Here is a 26,718-nt window from a genome sequence, read left to right as displayed (position 1 = left end):
GCAGACGAGCCGCCCTGCCGCAGTACTACTACGGTGGGCGGTCAGCAAGAAGTTAAAGAAGATGTACAGCCAAAGCTTGTTTGGCTGTACATCTCCTATGGATCACAGGAGTGCAATTTGTTCTGCACTGCTGTGACGCCAACTCTGAAGTCTGCTCTCTGCTGATGTCACAGAAGTCAGTCCAGGCACCGCGTCATCGCGACCATGGAGTTGGGATCCGCCAGGTGCCTGGACTGACCCCCGGCTCAGCCTCTTAGTGAACTGCTGAGAGTCGGTGCCGGCCGCCCCCCCCCCCCCGCCCCTTCACAGCCCAGTGTTCCAGTGAGTGTGAAGGGGGAATAGCAGAGAGCTACTGAATGACAGTCAGCAGTTTTCTGCTTGAAGAGCTGTCATAACCGAGCGATTAGCAGTGTTCGATCGCTCGGTTCTCAGTGCAGAGGTGCCGGGGGACAGATGCAGCATCAGACCGATGCTGCATCCACCTAGGTAAGTATAAATGGGGGAAAAAAAGAATCCCATGCATCTCTTTTAAGCAAGGCAGCCAAACACAGTTTCAATACAGAAAGGCTTTGTAGAACAAGTCCATTATATAAAACAAACAAAGTGTCCGAGCCACTCAGGTCAGTTTCCAAAAGGAAGCCTCTTAACGGGTTGTCCAAAACATACAGGCAGAACATGTACCTTTTTTAGTGCTCTGCCAGAATTCAGCCTTTTCACACAGCAACAAGCTCTCACAGCAAACAGCAGAGCCCTGAGCTCAGTCAGTTTTCATATATAAAGGCCTGTGGACCGCTGGGACTAATGAGGTCTGGTTACTGCTGCCCCCATGTAGTAGCCAACCAGCGGCACCCACTGACAGACATAAGGTCACTGCCCAATCTAGTTAAAAATATCTGGAACATGTTCCTGCCATCTCCTATCTCTCTGTATAAAACCCTCACAGTGGAGTTTTATCGTTACAATGGGGGGGGGGGGGGGGGCACTTAGGCCCTGTATCACCATATGCCTATAAGGCAGCTTTTTTAACCACTTCCCGCCCGCCCTATTACAGAGTGACGGCGGGAATGTGGTTGTGCTATCCTGACCGGACGTCATATGACGGCGGCAGGATAACACAGCTCTGGGCGCCCCCCCGGGGGCGCGCAGAGCGGCGATCGGTGATGCGAGGTGTCAGTCTGACACCCTGCATCTCCGATCTCAGTAAAAAGACTACTGACGTAGCTCTTTACCATGTGATCAGCCTTGTCCAATCACGGCTGGTCACATCGTAAACAGGAACAGCCGTTGATCGGCTTTCCTTAGTTCGTGCCTGACAGGCACGAGTAAAGGAGCGCCGATCGGCGGCTCCCCTGACGGGGGGGGGGGGGGGGTCGGCACTGGTAATCAGATTATTGATTACCAGTGCAGACCCTCGGGGGGGGGGGGATGCCACTAGATCCACCAGGGATGCCCACTATGACCCCAGGGATGGCACTATGACCCCAGGGATGCCCACTATGGCCACCAGGGATGGCAATCAGGGCTCAGGGAGCCCCCCCATTGCCCTCCCCATCAGTGCTGCCTGCCAGTGTCCTCCCTATCAGTGCTGCCCACAAGTGCCCATCATTGCCCACCAGTGCCGCCTATCAGTGCCCATTAGTGCTGCCCGTCAGTGCCGATCAGTGCCGCCCATCAGTGCCCACCAGTGCCGCCTATCAGTGCCCATTAGTGCCTGTCAGTGCCACCTATCAGTGCCCGTCAGTGCCACCTATCAGTGTCCATCAATGCCGCCTATCAGTGCCCAGCAGTGCCGCCTATCAGTGCCCACCAATGCTGCATATCTGTGCTACCTATCAGTGCCACATATCAGTGCCTATCAGTGCAGCATATCAGTGCCACCCCATCAGTGCCACCCCATCAGTGCCACCCCATCAGTGCCTCCTCATCAGTGCCTGTCAGTGCAGTCTCATCAGTGCTCATCAGTGCAGGAAAAAACGTATTTATTTACAAAATTGTATAACATAAACAAAAAAACTTTTTTTTTTTTCAAACTTTTCGGTCTTTTTTTATTTGTTTAGCAAAAAGGAAAAAACCCAGAGGTGATCAAATACCACCAAAAGAAAGCTCTATTTGTGGGGGGAAAATGACATAAATTTGGTGTAGGTACAGTGTTGCATGACCGCGCAATTGTCATTCAAAATGCAACAGCGCTAAAAGGGGAAAATTGGCCTGGGCAGGAAGGGAGGGAAGTGCCCTGTATTGAAGTGGTTAAGCAGCAATTGAGTCTAAGGAGGTCCAGTCTACCAGGTAAATGCAGCAGACCAGCAGCCAAATACTGTGATGCTTGTGAGTGTTAACTTTTACATGGTAACCTTACTAATAGACAGAAAAGTAATAACTCAATAGGCTATTAGAGGTGATTTTAAAAAAAAAAATACTTTTTCCAGCATATGAAAAGATGTTTTTTAACCACTTAAGCCCCGGAAGATTTTACCCCCTTCCTGACCAGGGCCTATTTTGCGATTCGGCACTGTGTGACTTTAACTGACAATTGCGCGGTCGTGCGACACTGTACCCAAATGAAATTGACGTTCTTTTTTTCCCACAAACAGAGCTTTCTTTTGGTGGTATTTGATCACCTGTGCGATTTTTTTATCATGCGCTATAAACAAAAAAAGAGCGACAATTTTGCAAAAATAACAATATTTTTCACATTTTTTTATATGAAATTCCCCCCAAAAAAATGTAAAAATCAAAATGTTTTAACATTTTAGGCCAATTTGTTTTCTGCTACATATGTTTGGTAAAAAAAATTGCAAAAAGAGTATTTTGATTGGTTTGCGCAAAAGTTATTGCGTTTACTAAGGGGAAGATTTCAGTCAAGATCGGACCCTTGACTGACATTTTTGACACTTTTGGGGGTACCAGTGACATTACTACAGTAATCAGTGCTATACATATGCACTGTTACTGTAAAAATGACACTGGGATGGAAGGGGTTAACTTTATTGGAGAGGGAGAGTGTGTCCCTAGGGGCGTGTTTCTTACTGTGATTGTATGTGGCTTTGTGTGTAACAGCACAGATCAATGGTCCTACATAGCAGGACCGAGTGATTAGTGCTTTTACACAGGGGAGACTGACAGGCGGCTTTGTTTACATTAGCCGCCTGCCTTTCTCCCTCTCCACCCGACGATCGCGAGTGACCGGCGGACATCGGGTCCGCCGGTCACACGCGCCGGCTTCTTTACGAGCGGGGTCGGAAGCGCACCTCCGGCGGCGCGCGCTTGCCCCCTATTCGCTCCCAGGCTAGTGACGTACCGGTACGTCATTTTGCCTGGGAGGGGCTGACCGCCGCCGTATATAGTCGGGCAGCGGTCGGCAAGTGGTTAATATAAGCCTTAATAAACATGCATACATTTCAGTGTATGAATCAAAGATCGCAAATGTACCAGCTAATAAAAATGTTTAACATCCCAGTAAGCAAACAACTCTTAGAATTGTTTAAATTCACCTGAAGTTTTTCTACAGCAGCTTAGCTATTTTTTATAGGACTATAAGAAAAGCTACTGTAGGCAGATATCCAGATGGATATGAAGAATTAATAACCGAGAAATAACCAGCCTCTAGCACTGCAAATACAAATAAAATAAATATATACAAGTAATATATTTAAATTGTAAGTGAACTAATTTATTCCCTCTATTCCAATTATAAAAATATATTGTTTTTCTTTTATGGGTATGTTCTTGGATTGTAAAACTCCATAAAACACTATTACAAAGAGGCACAATTTGGAGAGTTTATGTGTTAAATTAAATCTCTTTCATTGTTATGTCTTCTAAAAGTCACTTTTTTCCTTTGAGGATTCATTTTAGTTTAAAAATAATACCACGCAAACAACAAATTGACAGGCAATAAAATAGACACATTACATCACACAAAGCAATAGTATCATTTAAAGAAAGAATGTTTAGACCAAACAGTGGAAATGTGTTGAAAATAAAGAACAGAGAAAGAATAACTTAATTCATGCCCTGTTCCTATGACTCTTAATGCTCAAATGCCATTATTACACATTTATCCTGACCTGGATAAAGCCACTTGCATTATTCTTAACAATTTAGTCTGAAAATCAGGATTTTTCTACCAAAATCATTTAAGCTGATGGCATCTAGAACATTAGATTTCTAAAATACTTATTTTAGAATGATCCTGACATACACATGCAAGCTTGCATCAGCTGAGCGTGTATGTTTATGCATTGAGCAGCCACCCAAGAGCGTTGTCTCAGAAAAGTAACAACGATTAGGCTGGAAAACTCAGTTCTGGCTAATCAGTTCTTCCCCCAAGATCAATCAGATAATAAGTCTCTTTGGAAGTTGTAACTAAAAAAGGATTTGTAAAGGGCATTAAAACCTTAAACATACCCAGACGCAAGAAAAGGGGGGCACTAGTGCAACTGTTAAAAATAACAACAGGCATGGACAACATAAAAAAAGAAAGTATTTTAGTGCCTAAAAGAAGTCCATATAAAAACACTGTGGTTTGATGTTCACACTATGGCAGCGTCAGCAGTCTCTCTTCCAAGCAGGATCTGGGGAGGCTTCCACCAGCAAACTACGTAAAAACAAAAAGGAGAGAAAGGCCCCTTTCACGCTGACTTTCTGATCAGGTCCGCCTGTCAGTCTTTAAGGCGGACCTGATCAGACGCTCCATGCACCTCCATTAAGCAGCGGATGTCAGCAGTGACATGTCAGCTAACACCCGCTGCTATCTGATCCGATCCTGTCCGTGAAATCCAGAAGGACAGAAACCCTATTTTCCATCCGTCTGGAGGATCAGATCGGATGGGATCGGATGAAAATGGAAAGGCGGTATGTTTTCATCCGATCTCCCATAGAGGAGAGCAGGTATCTGACAGGTCTGTCTCTCCAAAATAAGCGGAGGCTGACTTGTTATATGCCTGCTCAGTGGGGATCGATCGAGCAAAATGGAGTCTGTGTGAAAGGACCCAAAAGCCCCACTACCTAAGAGTAGCAATTTTTACAACATATTTACAACATATTTATGAAATGAAAAACAACAAAGGTTTGACAAAGGGGCCGTGCCCTGAAACCCTTAACCACGACCATTTACATCACATGACATCATCAGGGTCATCTTGTGGGCCTACAACACTTCTTTGCTGTCCACAGTGGTTCTCATACATGTGATATACACAGGCAGTCTTGCTGCTTCTGTTGGCTTTTTCTGGTGTTTCCCTGGTTAACTTCCTGGTTCCAAGCATCTTTCATCACTTCCACCCAAAGGGACTTGCTCATCATCGACCACCTGGAGGGTTGCCACTTGCCGGAAACTAATCAATACACTTTTTAATATCTTCTAAATGTGAGTGCATATTTGATGTTTTTCATTCCATAAATATGTTTTAATAAATGCTACTCTCTCCTTTTTGTTGTAGGCTGTCTATAGTCATACAATCACATGCCAATCCAGTTGTAAACAGCGGCATCAGGTGTCAATTATCTCATGCCTTTGAGCAACCTAATGTAAACCTGTGTTTTGCCCATGCAGGGAAAAGCAGCATCTTCATGACCAGGCCATTTTTTTGCGAAATGGCACTGCATTATTTTACCTGACAATTGCGTGGTCATGCAACACTGTACCCAAATAAAATGTATTTCCTTCCTTTTTTTTGTACCAATATTTTTTTTACTTTCTACTAAAAAAACCTTACCAATAAAAAAATCTAATTTCTTCATGAATTTAGGCCAATATGTATCCTGCCACTTATTTTTGGTTAAAAAAATCAGAATAAGCGAATATTGGTTGGTTTGCGCAAAAGTTATAGTGTTTACAAATGATAGGATATTTTTATGTATTTATTTATTTTACTAGTAATGGCAGCAACCTATAGCCGGACTGCGATATTGTGGTGTACATTCTGAAACCAAATGACACTTCTTGGGGACCAGTGACACTAATACAGTGATCAGTGCTACAAAATATGCACTGTGACTGTACTAATGACACTGGCTGGGAATGGGTTAACATCAGGGGTGATCAAAGGGTTAACTGTGTGCCTAGCCAGTTTTTAACTATACTGTGGAAGGTGCTTTTATTAGGGGAAGAGATGGAAATAATTCCCTGCTTTACCGGGACACAAATTTCATTGCTTCCCTCTTGTCAGAACGGCGATCTGCCTGTTTAACATTGACAGATCACTGTTCTGTCCCTCTGCGTAATGATCAGTGGGTGCTGGAGGATATCAGTTACTGTGCACTGGCCGATTGGCTTCTGCTGTGTGTAAAAACAGCAGAAGCAAGCCGCCAGCGACACGCATGTGTGCCTTCTACCCAGAAGAGTCGATTGCGTATGTATACGTGTTTCGGCGCACAGGTGCCGCCCTGTAGCAGTAAAACTGCTTTAGGGAGGACCTTAAGTGATTAATAGTGGCTCCACCCAAAGAACATACTTTCCCTTTGCTCCCCCACTGCTCTGTTTAGCTATCAGGAGCAAAACAAAATAGTTAGTACTTCTAGGTATGAGGGGGCATGTGACTTACCTTTCTTCCATCTGACAGTGCTGGCGTTTAGTGATTGGTTGAACAGAGATCCAGCACTGTAATGCTGGGAATAGAGTCTTCAATCCTTAGTGAGTTAAACTTGGAGCATACAAATGGCAAGCTATTTTCACTCCCAGCTTCTTAATGGAAGGGTGGGTGATTAAAAAGGAGGTCAGTATACACTGGTAGTAGAGCTGGTTATAAAGTGAGCCCATTGCTTTGCCCTGCATCCTTGTGCACTTTAGCTTCATTGGCACCAAACCCAAGAATACTGTTACCAGAGCACATTTACAATAAAGAGAGAGCAGCACTTTCCAAGTTCCCATCCATCATAAATGGCCCTCACTGTATATATAGAAGGTCTGATGTGGAAAAACTAAATCATTCTCTGATGTTTTCATTCAGCAAGCAGCAAAGCCTTCACGTTTGCCAGAGATGCTCTTGGGCAGAAAGAGTTTAACAAACAATAGATCAGTGTGACATTTTTTAAGTAAAGGAACGGAATCAATGCTTACCATTAAACTTTTAAATTTCCTATTTTCTGCAATGCGAAAAAAGCCATCTCTCGTTAATATCTTGATGTGCTTCACTTCATTGTTGTACCTGCGGGCAAAACATAACTTCTGAATATAAATTTGCTTTTAATCAGCCAAGGATCAATAATTACCTGCGGGCAGGGCCCAAAACAAGAGTAAACAGATTCATTGCAGAGCCTGAATGTATATTCCATCCAACGCAGGCCTGACAACTCATTAACAGAATATATTTAGCAGGGTGAAGAAAACATGCAGTTTGTTTTTGAAAGATCAGGCTGCAGGATCATATTTAAATCCAATTAGCTCTTTCTTATACAGCATGATTACATTCAAATTATTTGTGGTTATGGGGCATTGCCTCATTTCAATATACAAAGGTGTCTCAATGAACTTCTAAGATGCCAAGTTATCCAGAACTTTTGCATTGTATGTGGTGGGGAAGAACAATAAATAGTCACAAGCGTCCTAGGCAATCAGAAATGAGTAAATGTATTTACAATAATTATTCTGAGCTCACCTTTTTTAACAGCACCACTATTCTATTCAATTTTGGGTTTTACAAACAATACATGTTAATAAAATCTACTAGACTGAAGTTTAAGACAAACATCAGCCTTAGCTATATGCATATGACCTGTGCTGATGTATTGGGCACTTTCTGAAGGGAGCACCCCACAATTATCTTCTTGTTCCAACATATATTGTAAACACTATGTATTTATAGTAAACATGTTGTTTTTTCTTTTCTTTCCAGTTTGTAAAATCCTGGTAACCTGTTAAGCAGTTAAAGCCAACTAGTCTATTAGATTACACCTCTAAATGCAGTCCAATTATAAACTATAATTTTTTTTATAACAATCTAATTAAAACTTTATGTCCACCCTAACCTGCTCCAATGGAGTTTAATTTTCTACAAACAGACTAAACCCAGCTTTACTAAAAGTAATATCCATTAAAATTTCAGTCTGCTCAGTTACATAAAGTAGAGCTAAAGGCAAAACCTTTTTTTTTTTCATTTTGGATAGAGTAAGGGAGGGTTATAACCCTTGTAGGGTTATTTTTGCCATCTGTGTCCTATTGGGGAGATTTCCCCAATGTGCCACAGCCAAACCAGGAAGTGAGGGGAAATCCCTGCAAAGTGGGGGAATCACTGGTTGTGACCAGGGTAATCAGAACTAGTGTGCCACTGGAAGATATTTCTAGGTGTCCTGTTCTGAGGACATCCCAAAATTTGGAATTTTCTTTTACTTTCACTTTTGGTGATAGCGGTAAACGGGACTAATAGAGAGGGTGAATCTCACCAACAAGGGCACAGATAGCAATAAAAGCCTGACAGGTGTCGTGATCCCTCTCCACTCTATCCAAAACTAACAAATATATATATATATATATATATATATATATATATTTTTTCTTTTAGTTATAATTTTTTTGTAATTTTAAAGCCACATTTTTTTAAAATACTTACCTGATTCCTGTATCGATCCAGCGCTGTGCCTGTCTGCAGAAGTGCTGTTTCTCTCTCCTCTCACAGGCTCAGTGACAGAAGTGGGAGGCACTGGGTCCTACTACTGTCAATCTAATCCTGTGAGCCAAGAGCAGGGGGCAGTGCTAGACTGCACTATGTGTCTCTATGGACACACCCACAGCCCAGCTCGGGAGCGAGCCCCTAGGTGTGTCCCATAGGAAGAAGGGACTTCTTATTGTGGTGTATAGTGAAGGATCTCTGGCAGGGGACCCAGGAGAGAATGTTTGGGGCCACTCTGTGCCATACCATCACACAGAGCAGGTAAGAGCCCATTCAGACTAGCGCGACTTGTCAGGCGACTTGTCAGCCTGACAAGTCGCGGTCGGTCGCTCGCCATTGAGTAGTACAGGAGCCATTCTAATAGGAGCAACACAAGTCGCTCCGACTTAGAAAAAGGGTCCTGTACTACTTTGGGGCGACCTGGGAGCGACTTGCATAGACTTGCATTATGTGAAGTCCCTGCAAGTCGCGCCGAAGTCGCGGTGCACTACTTTACAGGTCGCCCCTCGAAGTCGGATTGCCTCAGTGTGAACCGGCTCTAAGTATAACATGTTTGTTATTTTAATTAAAAAAAACAAAACAAATCTTTACAACTGCTTTAGGCTTTTTTTCCTTACAAATACCTAGGGTAAACTGCAAACTTTGAGGTTAATTCACTAAAGGCAAATAGGCTTACTTTGCAAGGAAATTTCCCTTAGCTTGTGAATGAGGTGAAGCTCTGGAGACTTCCATCATCCAATCATGTGCAAGAAAAAAATTAGGGATTTTTGACAAACCTGCAAAATCCTTTTCTTTGAGTACAGTACAGGACACAAGCCTTTTAAGTGGAATTCCTGCCTAGAAATGTTCTGTGACCTGTGCAAAAACAAATTTGGTAACTTACCTATGTTCAGTCCACACCGGTCCAGTCTTGTGATCCTGCAGCTGACTCCTGTGTCAGTCAGCAGGTGCTGCAGGGGAGAGTAGGGAACGCTGATTATGGATGGGACATGGGAACCTATGGGTAAGGTCACTGCTTCTGCGAATCCTAGTCATTGTCAAGCACTCCCTCCTCTCCACTGCAGCTGCCACTTACTGGCACAGGGGATCATGTGACTGGACTAAAAATAGGTAAATATATATTTATACACAGGTAGACAGTATAGGTAGTAGGAGGGCGGAGGGGACATTTTAAGCATAGTTAGTGTTAGGCAGGAATTCTGCTTTAAGTCTAGACCTTGGGTTACATGCTGCCAGCTTCAGGTGAGGTTGTTAAGACAGCCCATATAACCCCTCCTACTCCTAGAAATCCTCAGTTATTTAGCAAGCAATCATATAAAAATGCCAGGAAAGAAGAAAGGGTGACTTGTGCCCTGTACTGAATTCCAAGAAAGGGTGTAGGTAAGGTAAAAATTCCTATTTCTTATTAGCACAGTACAGGACAAAGGCCCATTTAAATCTGGGCCACAGGACATCCCAAGCAGTACAAGTGAAGTTGGGCAACACAACAAACAATGCCAACAGGCCAAAAACAAAGGTAACAGGTTCCTAACTCAAAGAGCAACTTAAAGCATCTTACGGCAATCAGCAGGGACCTGAACATCCACCTGGTAAAATGTGTGAATAGACGATCAGGTGGCAGGCTTGCAAATCTGAGAAACACATGCCTGGTTCTGAAAAACCCTAGAGACAGTGACTTGACATTGTCAAGTGAGCCTTCACAGGGAAAGGAGGATTCCTATCCTTCAAGGTTTAAGCTTTAGGTCCTTATGCACACAGACACTTAACAGCTCCTTTGGGCTGACGAGGAAAATTCCCAGCACTTTCTGGCCCCTGAGGAGCAGCAGGTGCCATGTTTAGCTGCCAATACAAAAAAAAAATGGCTGTAGGTGGCTATGTCTGGGTAAACATTGATGGCTTTTGTATTGAAGTTTTCTTGTAAATGCACGTAATGCGCTTTTCCCCAACATGAAAGTGGCACATTTGGCGGAGGAGCCATTGGCATTTACCTGAACGCATCTGTAGTGGCTGTGAACAGCATGTGTACCCCCCCCCCCGGCACCTGCTAAGCATCTGTGTCCACCTAGAAATGATGGAACAAGAAGCAAGACAACCCTTGCACATAGGAGCTGAAAGATAAACTGGTACTGAACATTCTACATCTAAATAATGTAGAGAGATCAGCTTTGCAGCAGGACAAAGCGAAGGCAGGACTATGTTCTGATTCAGGTCGAAGGAGGAAACCATCCTAGGGAAAAAGGAAGCATGGGGCCTCAGAAAATCTTTGTGTTTGTGAAGAACAAGGAAGGGTTCTTTGCAGATAGGGCCACCAGTTTAGAGACCCCTCTTACTGACGTAATAGCCACAAGAAAAACTACCCTTTGAACAAGGTTAGCCAAGGGAATGCCCTGAATGGGCACCAAGGGAGGCATCTGAAGAGCCTCAAATGAGGCCACCATGAGGTCCAGTCTCCTTGTCAGATCACATGAAGATTTTTGGAGTACAGAGTCCAAATATGAGCTTGGAAGGTCAACAATCTTTCCTGGGGAACAAACATCTAGCTTGGGCCATGTCCAAGACTAAGCCCCATTATTCCATTGTGTGGGTGGGATCCAACACAGAGTTCTGTAGCTTAAAGAGCTCCCCAAAGCTCTAAAGTGTCTGTATTAATCTGCTGCACATTGGCCACCAGGGCCAGGGTAGAGTGATCCTTCAATAGAAAGTCACCCAGGTACCCAAAGATGTGGATTCCCTGAGAAAGCAACAGCGCAAGGATCAGGACAAGAACATTAGTGAAGACCCCAGAGGCCAAGGACAGGCCAAAGGGAAGAGATACAAACATAGTAGGAACCACATAAATATGCATCCTTGCTATCTATTGATGCTAAGAATTCCCCTTATTGCAGTGATGCAATTACAGACCGGTTCCATTTCACCTGTAAGTTTTGGACTTGCAAGAAGGTTCTGAGAACCATCAAGTCTAGGATGCTTGAATGCCACACTGAAACTATTCCTCGGGGGAACTAGTAAAATTACTTCTGAAGCATGAAGTTGTTGTAAGGCAGTCAGAGGAGGCCACAACTTAGTTGGAGAGCTGAGAAGGTTTGAGGTCATAAAGTGGGGAGGTTGTAAGGACCCAATTTCCAGCCTGTACCTCCTGGACCCATAAGTCAAAATTGCCCTTAGTCCTGGGCAGCCAAAGTGGCCAAAAGATATCCCCTACTTGTAACAGTAGGGGCTCCCCTTCATTGCATGGAGGACTTGGCACCTGACTTGGCTGACCAGGACTTGCCAAACAACTGAGTGGAGGAACTAGCTTTTGAAACAGAGGACTGGGAGGGGCAAAATAAACTCTTCTGGAACCCGGAAGCAGACACTTTTGCCATGGGCACCTTACCAGGTAAGAGAGTGCATTTTTCTCAATAAGGGTGCCATTCTAATTATTTATTACAAACTGTCTCCACAGACCAGTTCTGCAGCCAAAGGATCCTATGAACCTAAAAAATACATGAGAGCTAGGAAAGAATTTGGCACAGGAAGTCCACCACACCATCATGCATTAGCATAATGTTACTGGGCTCCAAATTTTGGATTACTGAGGGCTCTGTCAAAAACAATCTGAGGCTGCATGCCATGGACTTAGTCAACACTGCCAGACTTTGGCTGACGGCCATAGACACCACCAATGGTTGCATGGCTGAGGTTTTAAGGAGAGCCTCAACTGGTGCTATAATGGTGCTCCTGACTTTCTTCAATTAAACTGGATCCTTCATAGAGTCCTAATCCAAATATACCTAATTACTTATGATAGTTTTGCATGATTGCACAAAAACACATTATGGTTAAACATATCACAGCACCATTACTAATAAATATTTTTTCTTTTGAAATTAAATGCACACCTGAGCCTAATACCAAGGCTATTCACAAAATTGACCAATTTACAAAATGCCAACAAATAGTCCTATATACTGATAACATAGGATACTTTGAGCATTCAGCCCAGGATTTACAGAAGAGCAATTTAAATTTATTTGGGAAAATGCATAGAACAACTGTACAAGGATAATGCATACAATGGGTATTTAAAATAATTATTCATGGAATTATACAGTTGATTAGTTGAATTAAATATATCCTCACCCTTTAAATGCTTGCAAGTATGCAGACTATCTTAGACCTTATATCATACAGTATATTTTCAATGTGTCCTAAATGTACAGACTAATGAAGTTGTGGTAAATATTACTGCCATCTTTTAATGGTCAACCACTACTGTATGATCTCTTTATCTTTTGGCTGGACCAGTTCTATGGCATGGAACACAGTCAGAAGTTAATGAATCGCATTTTGACAGCTCTAACTGCAGTAAACTGGAAACATTTCCTTCTTATTCAATTCAGCTATATACGTGAATGTAACACACTGATGTAATGCAACATATATTGGCCATATTGCATAACAAAGTGGAGACATTTAATAAAATTAGGGCTTATGGAATGTATATGTTCCATAAACTTTGTGATCTGGCAACATGGTAATAAATGATGGGAAATCTGTGCATATTTATACCTACCTGTCAGTTATGTCCAGTCTGCTACTTTACTTGCTTGGTATATAACAACCTATTTTTTACTTTGTAATTCACATGTATGCAGTATCATGTCATACTTTGTACTACTTAGTAGAAGCAGTGGACATACAAAGGTTCAATTTGACATTTTGTTCTTATATTTTTCAGGTTATTAAATATGTAAGTACATTTTCAAGCATAATTTAAATAAAATGTACAATTTTACCACTTTTATCCTGTTTCCCCTTCTTTCTCAGTAGAACAGAGTTCTATATGCAACCCCAATTTAGATGTTTAAAAGTAGTCTTTTAATTTCAAGCTTGCTGCATTTATTAAAAATGAACAGTGTTAAATTAGCGGAAAATGTAAAAATAATGACATGCACCCAAATTGTTAGCATTTTTTACATGTATTTTATTTATTATGTTTAGGACTAAACAAAATTACACTTGCTATTTTTTTACTCTGCATATACAGTATTTCTCAGATGGAGAGTGTATAGCTAGTAATTCAGATTTTTGAATTAGTCATTTTCTAATATGCTGTAAATTGTCTGAACTGCCTTTGTTGTAAAGAAACAAATGGAAGACTTTTAGATTGCACAGCTGATTAAGGAAAGATATACAGACACCCCCTCTTCTAGTAAAACAGAACACCTGGATTTCTAATTTACTGGGGCAGTTAACAAGTGCAGAGGCAGTTCTGGGCTTTCTTAATAGAAAGTCCTTCAGGCTTTGCAAACATTGTAGTATGGAAGCAGTCTGTTGTAAATGTTTAGTTGAAAAATTAAGAATTTATGCAAGTAAAGCAGAAAGGTTCCCTTTAAAATAGTTGTATATAATTTTAAAAGCTTGCCTTTAAAAATTAAACTCAAGTCATATGTAAAAAAAAAAAAAAAACACAATGTAATCTAGTTATAGGCTCATTAAGCAAAGGTTTTTTCTACTTACTACAATATCTTTTTCTTGAAGTTTATAGAGGGACACAGAATTCGGATAATATTGGGTTATAATGATGCCACCTACAGGAGGATTAAGACACTGGCAAATAAAAATGCAATGGCCAGGCAGGCATAACCCTTCCAACCAGTTAACAATCTTTCCCTTAGTTTAGGTGGTAGAGCGGGAGCAACCAACCCTACTAGATTACATATAACCCTTCCCACTTTTAACATACCACAGTTTTGTAGCAAGTAGTACCATGAGCAAGATCATACACAGACAGATGAGACCTGTGTCCCTCAGTAAACTTCAAGAAAAGGGTTTTACAGTAAGTTTACAAATCCAGTTTCCTTTCTCATACATTAAGGGACACACACAGGATTTTGTGAGTTATAGGGACATCCAAAAGGAGTCCAGCAATTACAAAGGCAGGCAACGGTAAGAAAAATGCTAACAGGAACACACAAGAAAAAACGAAAATTGGGGCCATGTGCAGCTCAAAGAGCCACCTGTAGGACCTCACACCCAAAGCTGTCTTCAGATGAGGCCACAACATCAACCTGGTAAAACATAGGGAACGTGTGAACAGAAAACCAGATGGCAACCTTGCAGATCTTGGAAAAAGATGCTTGATGCAGAAAAGTCCAAAAAGCACACACAGCTACTAGAACGTGCTTTGATAAAAAAAGGATGGCACTCGGACATAACAGAATAAGCTTGAATGATCAGCTGTCTAAGCCACTGATAAATGGAGGATTGTGGAGCAGGTTCACATTTGCAGGGACCATTGGTGTTGATAAAGAGAGAGTCAGCCTTTCAAATTGAAACAGTGGCTAACAGGCAGACACACAAAGCACAAACTACATCTAAACAATGAAGAGAAGTCTCCTTCTGAAGTGGAAGAGAGGGCAGAAATGACAATGCTCTGGTTGAGGTGTAAAGCTGAAATTATGAAAGCAGGCTCTAGGCCCCAGTATCACCAAGTCCTTGTGTAACACCAGAAAGGGTTCTTTACACATCAATGCCACCAGCTCATACACATGCTTCATATTGGTGAGGGCGACAAAGAACGTGTTATTGGAAGAAAGAGTGGAAAGGGGAAAATCCCTGGCAGGTCAGTTTTTGAAGTGCAGAAGAAAACCAATTAAAGTTACACAATCTACACAAGAGACACCCTTTACAAACAATGTGAGCTTAGCTGTCTGAAAAAAAGTCCAAATTTGTCCCACTGAGTATTGGGATAAAATGGGATGAAAGCTTCTTTCCTTGCACCAAAGTTTGTAGAAATCACCAATTTGGAGAGGGCACTGTCCCTCAAGACCTGGGCTTCAACAGCCATGCCATTTAAGTCATCGACCACAAAGCAGGACGGTAAACCAATCAGCTGAGGGATCAGAGACAGATAATAATTCTGTAGGACAAAGCATAGAGGTGTACTTATAGCCTCTGCAGACATAGTCAGAAATCAAGATTGCTGTTTGGTCCATGAAATCCTGCATACCTGCAGTGAAATCTTTCCAGGATAGGAAGGGCCATATCTGACTGCTGGGACTCAAGCAAAGGGCAACATTAGTGTTAGTGTCAGACCCTCAAGAGGGTATATTTCAGGCAGCAGTATAACCCCCTTAGTGGGTCACAAGCTTGAGGGACATAATACAGCGGAACTGGTCCCTGTGTGCCTGAGATCTGACATGTCACATTGCAAAGGAGTCACAATGTAGCTCTGGGTAAAGACTACATTTTGGATACTCATTAAGCAGCTGCTGGAGGTGACCAAGCCACTGTAGGCCAACAGAAAGAACCTACCAATGATAAAGCAACTGTATCTTATGATTTGGAGCAGTGGCAAGTAGGTGCTACCTTATGCTGATTAGAAGGATCAAGAGAACAGAGAAACTCCACATTGTGATGCAGTGATGTGTCTCTAACTGATAAACCTTTCTGTTATAAACCAATGGAAAAATAGGGATACTAAAAGTGCCCAACAGTTTTATTAACTGAATAGTTTCCAGTGCTCAGCTCACACAATATACTCACAAAGTTAGTCTTTAGAGACAGGGTCACACCATAAGCTGTACCATGGTTCTGGACCTGGAAAGTACTCTGTGGCTAACTACCATAGTACACTCAATTCTCGAATGTGCCATAATGTGGAGCCCAGTGCTGGAAGGTCACATTCCGGGCTAGTCCTGCAATTGTCTAGTCCAGCAAGGTCCAGGCACACCCTCCAAAGCTATTTCTGGGGATATACTGATGATCCAGAAAGCTGCATAAACAGACCAGTTCAAGCAGTGTGTGGGGAGATATCTTGACCAAAGAAAAAAATAGATTTAAAAGCAATATAAAAAAAAAAAAAACAGCAAAAAAACTGTTGAACATTTCTCAGAGGAAATGTGTCTATCCTCCTAGAACACTGTGGGATTGATTTACTAAAACTGGAGAGTGCAAAATCTGCTGCAGCTCTGTATAGAAACCAATCAGCTTCCTTTTTTTTTTTTTTTTGGTCAAAGCTTAATTAAAGTTGAAAGCTGATTGGCTACCATGCACAGCTGCACCAGATTTGGCACTCTCCAGGTTTAGTAAATCAACCCCTGAGTCATGCTGGGAGTAAGAGAAGTTATACCAGGCTGGCCACTGCTTTCCTATTTGCCAGTGCCCAAATCCTCCTGTAGGTGGCAGTAAAACCCAATAGTCTCTGGATCCTGTGTCCCTCTATGAACAAGAAATAAATGTATTTTTAAGTGGACATCGAACAATAAAGAGACAAAAATGTTCACAACTTGTGGCCCCATGTTCATAGGACTTACTTAATACTGATTGCATACTCCCCGCTCTCCTTCGTTCTGTGTCGGATGAGGTAGGTACAGTTCTCTCTGTTCATTAGTTCACTTTCAGCCTGCAGTCTCTCCATAGCACCTGCATACCTGAGGAGGCAAGATTTTAGAAAGTTTAACAAATGATAAATAAACTGTATTCTTTTTATGGAAACCTTTCAATGGTAAATCCAACCTAATCTCATGTTTTGGTTTTCTGTGAAAGGACATGGATTGGAGCACTCAAAAATTGCTGTGCGACTATCTCAAACATTTACACTGTCACAAATAATCCTGGAATTTACCTATTACTTTATTTCCTATGATCCTCAGATTCATCTAGTGGCCATAATGCTGTAATTTTCTGTACATATCACATTATGGCCACTAGATGGAGTTTCTGATCATAGGAAATAAACATACTGGGCAAAATAAAGGATTCATTCTGAAAGTTGAGTGAATGCTTGAGACATTATCACAGCAATTATTATATAAATAGACCCCTGCATGGTGGGAAATCTCTCACACGGGAGCACAAACCAAACAAGAACACGGTTATAGAAATTGGAAGAGTTAAAACTTCCAACAGTGTTTTTATTACTGTCTGTGCATTCCTGCAACAACACCCTCCATTTCTTGTCCGGACATGGGAAGGGAAGAAAATAAACATCTGCCTCATTTTATGGCTGGAGAACATCATGAATCATCTAGCCTTTTCCACCCCAGCCTTATTTGTCCCTGTCCCACCACTTTCATTCAGTGTTTTTTTAGTTCATTCAATCACAGAGGGTCAGCATCACGTGTGGGCATTACCACAGCTTCCTACTGCCCATTGCCAATAGCTATGATCTGCCTTCATTATACATATAGAGAAGCACAAAGGTCTAGTGATTATGTCATTGGGTCCAAAGGTATGTAGTGAAAACAGAAATGCTTTATTTAATAATAACACTAATGTGTTGATGAAGGAGGAGTGGAGGAACTAGGAAAGGCAAAATATAAGCAGATTCATTTTCAGCTTTAAAGGATAAGTTAACCTTTGAAAAAAGAAAAAAAAATGCACTTTTTTTGCAGGTAAAAAAATATGCATTTTTTATTTTTTTGTTAGGGGCCTGTAAAGTGTTGCATCCATGATCAGCAGATTGTTGGTGTAATGCCACAGTCCTGCAGACTTTCTGTGTATGTGTTTGCCCCTACCTCTGATACAAGCAAGCAGTTACACTTAAGACAGGAAGCTCAATGAACTACCACAGAGTTCAACAGCGCCGTGGTAGTTCATTGAGAACTACAAACCGTCAGCCCCTGTCGCAATTTGCAGTTTTCTTATTCACAGAACACTGTGAATGGATAACGAAACTGGGCGGGGCGGAGCATCTTTTTAAAATTGTGACAGCTAGCTGGGGGAGAAGATCTCTCGCTAGCTTTCAGAATGGGGGATTGAGAGAGAGCAGGGGCTGGTGTGTATGAAACATATTACCTGTTCTACCCTAAATATGGGTGTAACATGTAACATGTTACAAAATGTGAACTTATCCTTTACCATCTCCACCCCCATTGCAAACTTTTAAGGTTTCTCCCATTTCAAGTTATTCCACAATATTGTATACTTGTAGCAATAACTATGTAGCACTAACACTCATATAAGACAACCGTGAGATGTCTATTTTTATTGCTGACGAAGTCACGCCCATTGACGTAACGCGTACGGGGGGAGGAGTCTGACGTCACCCGCGGCCGCCCGATGCTTAGACTGTGAAACATGCCTGCAATGAGCACTGTGACAGTGCCATGTTTGTAAGTGTTACTCTTATGCTTTTATTAATAAATGCCAACAGACAGAGAGCATTTGATTTTTTTATTTTTATCTTTTCAGATGATATGTCTGCAGTCTGTTCTGACCTGAGATCTCTAAAGAAGATTGGTGTCTGCAGTGATTATATATGGCGTAGTGACCCCTAGTGGTCGAATGCTGGAGGTGAGAGGCTTTGATACCTTATGGTGAAGGATTCACAGCTTTAATGGTGTTTATCACTTACCATTTCCTGCACTGGAGACCCTCTATTTGCTGTGGACTTTATGGACTTTACATATCATACCATATTATATGCACATTGTTAATTATAGCGCTGAACTATTGTTTATTTTCTATTTTTATTGCGGTCTGTGCCCTTGTAAAGAGATTCACTCTCTATATTTGTCCTGTTTACCATTATTATTAAAAATGAAAGTAAAAGAAAATCCCAAATTTTGGGTTCCCATTAGAAAACCAATGGAGGGGTAACCTTCCAATAGGGACACTAGTTCTGGTGACCCTGGTGACACACCTGGGTTCCCTCACTTTGGACAGAGTTCCTTTTACTAACTGTTTTGGCTATGCAACAGGAAGTTAACCACTTGCTTACTGGGCACTTATACCCCCTTCCTATCCAGGCCAATTTTCAGCTTTCAGTGCTCTCAAGCTTTGAATGACAATTGCGCGGTCATGCTACACTATACCCATATGAAATTTTTATCAATTTTTTTCACACAAATAGAGCTTTCTTTTGGTGGTATTTAATTACCTCTGGCTTTTTTATTTCTTACAAAAAAAAAAAAGAAAAAAGTCAGAAAATTTTGAAAAAAAAAAAGTTTTTCTTATTTTCTGTGAGTAAATTTTGAAAATAAATACATTTTTCTCCTTCACTGATGTGCACTGATGAGGCGCACTGATAGGCTGCACTGATGGGCACTGATGAGGTGGCACTTATGGGCACTGATGAGGTGGCACTTATGGGCACTGATGAGGTGGCACTGATGAGGAGGTACTAATATGCCGCACTGATGAGCACTGATAGGCGGCACTGATGCGCACTGATAGGCGGCAGTGATGAGCACTGATAGGTGGCACTGCTGGGCACTGAGAGGTGGCACTGCTGGGCACTGAGAGGCGGCACTGACGGGCACTGAGAGACGGCACTGATGGGCACTGAGAGGCGGCACTGATGGGCACTGATGGGTGACACTGATGGGTGGCACTGATGGATACTGACGGGTGGCACTGATCAGCACTGATGGGCAGCACCATCAGTGCCCACACTCAGTGCCCATAGTGCTGCTAGTCAGTGCCCATCAGTGCCTCGATGAGCAGGCACTGACTGGCAGCACTATGGGCACTGACTGTGGGCACTGATGGGGGGCACTGATGGCGGGCACTGTGGGCAGTTGTGGCATTATTTCCCCTCTTCAGTAATCAGGGCACTGGTGATCAGTGCCCTGATTACATTGCTGTGGGTTCCCTTACCGGTGATCGGGCTCTGCTCCTTCCTCACACGCAGTCTCTGTGTGAGGAAGGAGCGCTGGCGATGAGAGATGATCTCATATGTTTACATATGAGATCATCTCTCATTGCACGGCCCGATCACGTGGTAAATGGCCGCTGTGTTTGGCCATTTACCATGATCTGTGATTGGCTGTGTCCAAGGGACACGGCCAACACAGATTTTCCCCGATCTCTTTTCCGTGAATGTTTGTGGCTTCCTCCCTGCCCTTCAGCTGTTCCTGTGAGGTCACTGCCTGTCTAAAAGTGTATCACATCCGGTCCAGACCCTGCTGCATCGCACACCATCTCAATGCAACATCTCTGGAGCCGTCTATCATTAGGGAACACACCGCTCTTCCATTTTGGCATTCTTCACAACAGACAGGGCTGGTATGCTACATTTGTTATCTTTGTCACGATGATATCATTGCAGTGAGCTCCTTACCACATCATCTTTCATCCCAACTTGGCCATTTTAACGTAGATATTTTTTATGCTCAATAAATCTTTTTGCTATTGATCATTCCTTTTGTTTATTAGGCTGGAATTTAGCATGTCTAGCACCACCTTGTGGCCACTTACTGGCAGCGCTCTTGTCTGGATGTTTTATCTATTATCATTTCATTTGAGAAGCAGGTGGCCGATTACCTACCTTATTGCCAATACACATCTATAATGTCAAGCCTGTAGTGCCTGGATGTTGGTGTTAATAGAATTTATTAGGTTTAGCTTGAAGATTTACTGTAGTAGATGGGGGGATTAATAATTGCACAAATATTGTGTTTAATATATATTTTCTACTTATTTTATAATTCACAAACACATCACTGGGATCCACCAATGGTATGAAAAAATGTTGAATTTTTTTTTCATGTGAATGATTCAGCTCAATGACAACCACCAAAATATTAAATATCTGTTTTGTGTGACTAGCCTGTAACTTGATACAAATTTTAGGTGAACATGGATATGGAGTCGTAAAAAAAAAAAGATGTTTATGCTGTTACTACATTCAATTTTTTTCTGTACTTGACTGCCCTAAGTATTACTGCATCCCACTACATATAAACTAAAAAAGTGATTTTAAAATACGCACCAGGGCTGGTCAGAGTAATCCACAGGCTTTGGAACCTGCTGGGAGACAAAAAAGGGAAGCTGTAAGAAGCACATAGTGGGACCATCCATGATTTAATCACAGCACAACACGTGACAACTCATTAGTAGCACAATGTGTAGATGAACTTACAATGAAAGGTAAGGTAAATAAATCATAAATTACATTTTGTAAATGCATCTCATAGAAGTTTTCTCGAGCGCGAAAATAAGACTACATTTAATTAACAAGTAATTTGCAAACAAGCTAATATGTATGACTCTAGAGATCTTGGCTACCTGAAAGGGCTTATGAGCAACACGTGACATGGGGAGCATAGCACATTAGGGTGCATTCAAGCTTTCAGGAAATTTGCAGGGACCTGCAGAAAGACCTGACAATCTATATAAAAAATCTTCTGGTAAAAATAGCTATTTTGGTAAAAAGAGATATCTAGAAACGGTTAGGCATTTATATTTTATAATATAGCAGTACTGATTGTTGTGCTAATATTAAATGGCCAGTGAAAATCACTAAAATATACAGGCTCTCACAAAAGTGAGTACACCCCCCACATTTTTGTAAATATTTTATTCTATCTTTTCATGTGACAACACTGAAGAAATGACACTTTGCTACAATGTAAAGTAGTGAGTGTACAGATTGTATAACAGTGTAAATCCGCTGTCCCTTCAAAATACCTCAACACACAGCCATTAATACAAAGCAAGGGGGGGGGGAGAAGATTTGGGACTTTATTTGGGACTTTATATGAGACTCGTAACCAAGAGTCTCCATCCCTGTATGCACTGAAGCAAAAGGACAAACACAAACACAGCCATTAATGTCTAAACCGCTGGCAACAAAAGTGAGTACACCCCTAAGTGTTATTGTCCAAATTCGGCCCAATTAGCCATTTTCCTCCCCGGTGTCATGTGACTGGTTAGTTTTTTTGACAAGGTCTCAGGTGTGAATGGGGAGCAGATGTGGTAAATTTTGTGTTATCACTCTCACATACTGGTCACTGTAAGTTCAACATGGCACCTCATGGCAAAAAAAACTCTCTGAGGATCTGAAAGAAAAAAAGGATAGTTGCTCTACATAAAGCTGGCCTAGGCTATAAGAAGATTGCCAAGACCCTGAAACTGAGCTGCAGCATGGTGGCCAAGACCATACAGCGGTATAACAGGACAGGTTCCACTCAGAACAGGCCTTGCCATGGTCGACGAAAGAAGTTAAGTGCACGTGCTCAGCGTCATACCCAGAGGTTGTCTTTGGGAAATAGACATGTGAGTGCTGAAAGCATTGCTGCAGAGGTTGAAGGAGTGGGGGGTCAGCCACTGCATCAAATTGGTCTGCAAGGCTGTTGTCCCAGAAGGAAGCCTCTTCCTTCTTAAAATAAAATATTTACAAAAATGTGAGAGGTGTACTCACTTTTGTGAGATACTGTATGTACTTACTTACAATGTACTTACAATTTTACAGGACAGCACAGGATAAATACTGATAGCTTATCTGTAACTTTCACTTGCTAGTGTCACCAGCTTTCAGTCTTTTACCAATGTTTTTGGGAGTCAGTATGTGCAATAAGTGCATGTACAACCGCATGCTCATTCCATGTAGGAGAATACACAAAAAAAGGTATATGGATGCAGGCACACAAAAGGGGCACTCCTCAATGGCCATACAGATGTCTCTAGAAGGATTGCAACCCTCTGGGGTTTGAACCACACCTCAAGGCTTGAAGGACATAGGGGGAACACAGTAAACGAGAGGGGTCAGCACCACCATAATGTCAGATTACCCCATCAGTTAGGGTAGTGGAAGTGCCTGTTTAAATATTTATTAAATGTCTAAGTCTAGTTAATAGATGCTGACTTATTCTATGGCTTGTAAACTCTACACTAAGGATGAACATTCATTTCTTCATATTTGGGATTGTACAACAATGCACAATATAGCACTGGGATCACAGATTGGGAAGGATATACTAAGGAGGGAAACCAACACACCAGCTCAGCCTTAGATCAGCTATAAAGGCATTTTGTTGGGGCTCTTTTGGGGACATTGCCTTCTGCTGAATACAATTTCCAGCAATCATTACCCATTATTAAAAATGAAAATTAGCTGTAAGCGTTTTCTGATGTCTGTATGGCAATAAAGTATAGATTGACTATTGTCTTAGGCAATAAAGATCCCAAACTTCTGTACAATTCAGTCGTGTTTTGGTTAATAAACAAGTGTTTTAGGATTTTTAGATGCTGACAGAGACACAAAAGCCAAAAGATATATTTCCATAGTACAAACTGAAATGTACTGCAAAGTTAAGCTGAAGATTGTCCATTTTCTCGCTCCAGACCTTATCTCAGTGCATATCCCTGTCTTTAAACCATTAAAAATATGTTCAGATTGTTACACTTACACATGGACTTGGTTTAACAGCATCACTTGGGAAAAACCCAAGCTCCCCTGTGGCAATTTTCCTTCCCTGCCAGAGAAAAAAACAAATATGACTATAACCTCTACAACACAAGCATGGATATTTGGATTTTTTCAGTCTTTTAACAGGTACTCTACACATAGATTTATTGGTATACATCACGTTGATGTTTCTTTTATTTTCTAATCATAACAAAGAAAAGAATATAGTAGGTATGTTCTAACTGTATAAAGCAATATTCAAATAGTATAACTAATTAACAACATATGTATCATTTTAATTGTCTACATTCAAAAATGCCTACCTGCCAGAACAAACTGTGAGCATCGGCCCTTAGCAGCTCTATGGTATCGCCAACCTGTATAGTGAGGGATGGACCATCATTTATAGGGGGTGATGGGTAACCATTGTAATTCCTTATAACTTGCAACTTTGGTAAGCCTGAAAAATATCAAAGAGGAAAATAGGATAAACGAGAAAAGCACGTCTTATGTCTTCAAAACATATAAATTATATATATATATATATATATATATATATATATATATATATATATATATATATATATATATACAATAAATTACTATATATATATATATATATATATATATATATATAAATATATATAGTAATTTATTGTTATTAAAATTACCTTTCAATTTCAATAAGAAGTCGCTGCAATTTTCTAAAACTGTTTGAAAAGTTTGATGCAATATAGCAACGTGGAAGCTTTCTGTATACCGTTGGTGTATGGAATACCCCCAGAAATGCTTCTGCTTGAGTCAAGTACATTTTTAGGCATCCCCTGGAATAGCAATATCATTTTTGGTAAGATACTGAAAGTACACCAGGTGGTTATAATAAACCAGACCCTCCCATTCAGGAAACAGTCTGAGGCCTGGTTCACATTGAATTTGTGTGACTTTAATTGAAATCGCATGATTTCAAAGCCGCATGTCAGTGCAGCTTGGCTAACATCTGTGTGACGTAAAGGGTAACTCCACTTTCATGGGGGAAAAATAGCAAATAAAGAAAAAACAATATAGCGTATACAATTGCGACACAAATCATATTGTAATTGAATGTTATTAAAAATGACCTTTCCTTTTCAATCTGAAGCTGTTGTATTTTTCTGGAAATGCAATGCAATATGGCTACTTGGGGCTGTTCTGTACACAGAATGTGTACCGACCACACCCCAGAAACATCATTTCCTGCTTGTGTGATTGGCTCACCAATTTTCCCAGAAGTCTGCCTAAAATACGAGTAAGATTTCAGACATCCCCTGCAACAAAAATGTCATTTTTGGTGAGATACTTCCAATAGGAACACGTCTAGAGGGATGCATGCCCAGCAGATTTCCTCAACTGCCACAGCTGACAAATAATTAGGAAACCACTCCCATTAGACCCACTCAGCACAGATGCACAGAGGAACAAACAATGATTTCTTCTGAATAACAAAAGGTAGCAATCTGCAGCAAAGTTTGTTATAATTCTTGTAATGTACAGAGATCACCCAGAGGGGAATGTTTTTTTCTCAACAAAAGTGGAGTTACGCTTTAATGCACAGATGTCTATGGAAGTCCCACCTGAAATCACCAAAAATAGTGCAGGAACTACTTTTTCAAATCGGTGCCGTGCCGCAAAGTCGGCTCTAACAGTTCTGTTGCCAGCAATAGGGTGCGACTTGTCATGCGATTTGGACTTCTCAAACGCATGATAAGTCGCACTAATGAAAATGTGGGCTAAAAATAACTTATTCAGAACATAAAAGGAGAGGACTCTGCTACAAAGTTTGATAAAAATGATTGCAAAGTGTGTTTTTCACTTTCAACAAAAAAAAATCATAGAACAGCAAAATTGTTTCATTTTAGACACTATTTTCTTCATCCGGTCACTCACAAATGTAGATGATAGGTTTGATGACCTGTCAGCGAAAAAATGTCTCATAGCTCTTATGTTATACTCCTATTTGCAGGTCAAACATTTCCTTTTGAAAGTGTTTTCAGTCAACGCCCTTCCTGGTTGCAACTGATTTCTACTTTCTGCAAGCTTCTGCATGATTCTACCCTGGGAACTGGGGACCAACACTCATATATGAAAAGATGAGAATCACCCCTCTGGTGCCCACATCGCCTATACATTACAATTTAAGAGGAAACCGCTATGTCGTCCACATGTGTGGTACATAAACAAACTAATTATGAAGTGTTAATATTCTGGTATAGAACTCCATAGGTTTTGTATGCACTGGATCAAACTATCCCAAAACATTGCTGGTGCTATGGACAAGGTACTGGGTCATTAAAGTGGTTGAAGGTAAAGGCTGAAGGTGTTTTTTAGAAGAGACTGCACTGAACATGCACACAATTTTAAATGGGACAAAACATCTGCTAGGGGGCTCACAATTGTAGCTTCCAGCCAGTCCTGCAAATGGCAGGTTGGAGGGAAATTGAGGGGTCAGCATTTTCCATGAAGAGGTCCTCTCACTACTGCATATGTGATGGCAAGCAGGAGCAGTATTTGAAAATGAGGAGCATTGGTATGTGCTATTCAGGGGATCTGTAAATGCAAGGGGGCCATTTTTGGAAAATGTTGCTAAAGGTGAACGTACATGTTAAAAACAGCTAGTATGAATACCTAAAATATGTCAGTATACTAGCATCAAGTGATCCTCCATGCAGCAGCACATATAATGGGAGCAGATACTCCCATGGTGTAAGTCATTAAGGGCTTCACTGCTTTTCACAATGCTGTCAGGAAGAGAACTGGAGGGTACAGGCATGACTGAATCAATGTTCTTCTGCGTCTTCATTGTGCAATTACCAGACTGGCTGAGAAGGAAGAGTTGACTAAAGAAAAAGAACTTCAGCTGTCATTTATTTCTTGTAGTAGGGTGTAATTTTGAGAGGATGAATAGGTAAAAGAGTATTAAACTGTGATTTTTTTTTTTTGCTTGTCCCGTATTAC

The 26,718-nt window shown here is 41.3% G+C and overlaps 1 protein-coding gene across 1 annotated transcript in view; it reads right to left on the bottom strand.

Annotated features, from left to right (window-relative positions):
• The window catches only part of VAV3 (vav guanine nucleotide exchange factor 3), a gene marked incomplete at its 5' end in the record, with an annotated part of 390,664 nt that overhangs the window by 22,854 nt on the left and 341,092 nt on the right, over positions 1–26,718 (bottom strand). The window contains 5 exons of the mRNA XM_082265799.1: positions 7,061–7,148; positions 16,910–17,026; positions 21,310–21,347; positions 23,729–23,794; positions 24,051–24,187. Coding sequence (XP_082121925.1) covers positions 7,061–7,148; positions 16,910–17,026; positions 21,310–21,347; positions 23,729–23,794; positions 24,051–24,187 — 446 coding nt within the window. The remainder of the gene's footprint in view (positions 1–7,060; positions 7,149–16,909; positions 17,027–21,309; positions 21,348–23,728; positions 23,795–24,050; positions 24,188–26,718) is intronic.

This window comes from Pelophylax lessonae (genome assembly GCF_965119305.1).
Source record: "Pelophylax lessonae genome assembly, chromosome: 8".
Taxonomy (NCBI): Eukaryota; Metazoa; Chordata; class Amphibia; order Anura; family Ranidae; genus Pelophylax; species Pelophylax lessonae.
This window is presented reverse-complemented; position numbering and strand designations above follow the sequence as displayed.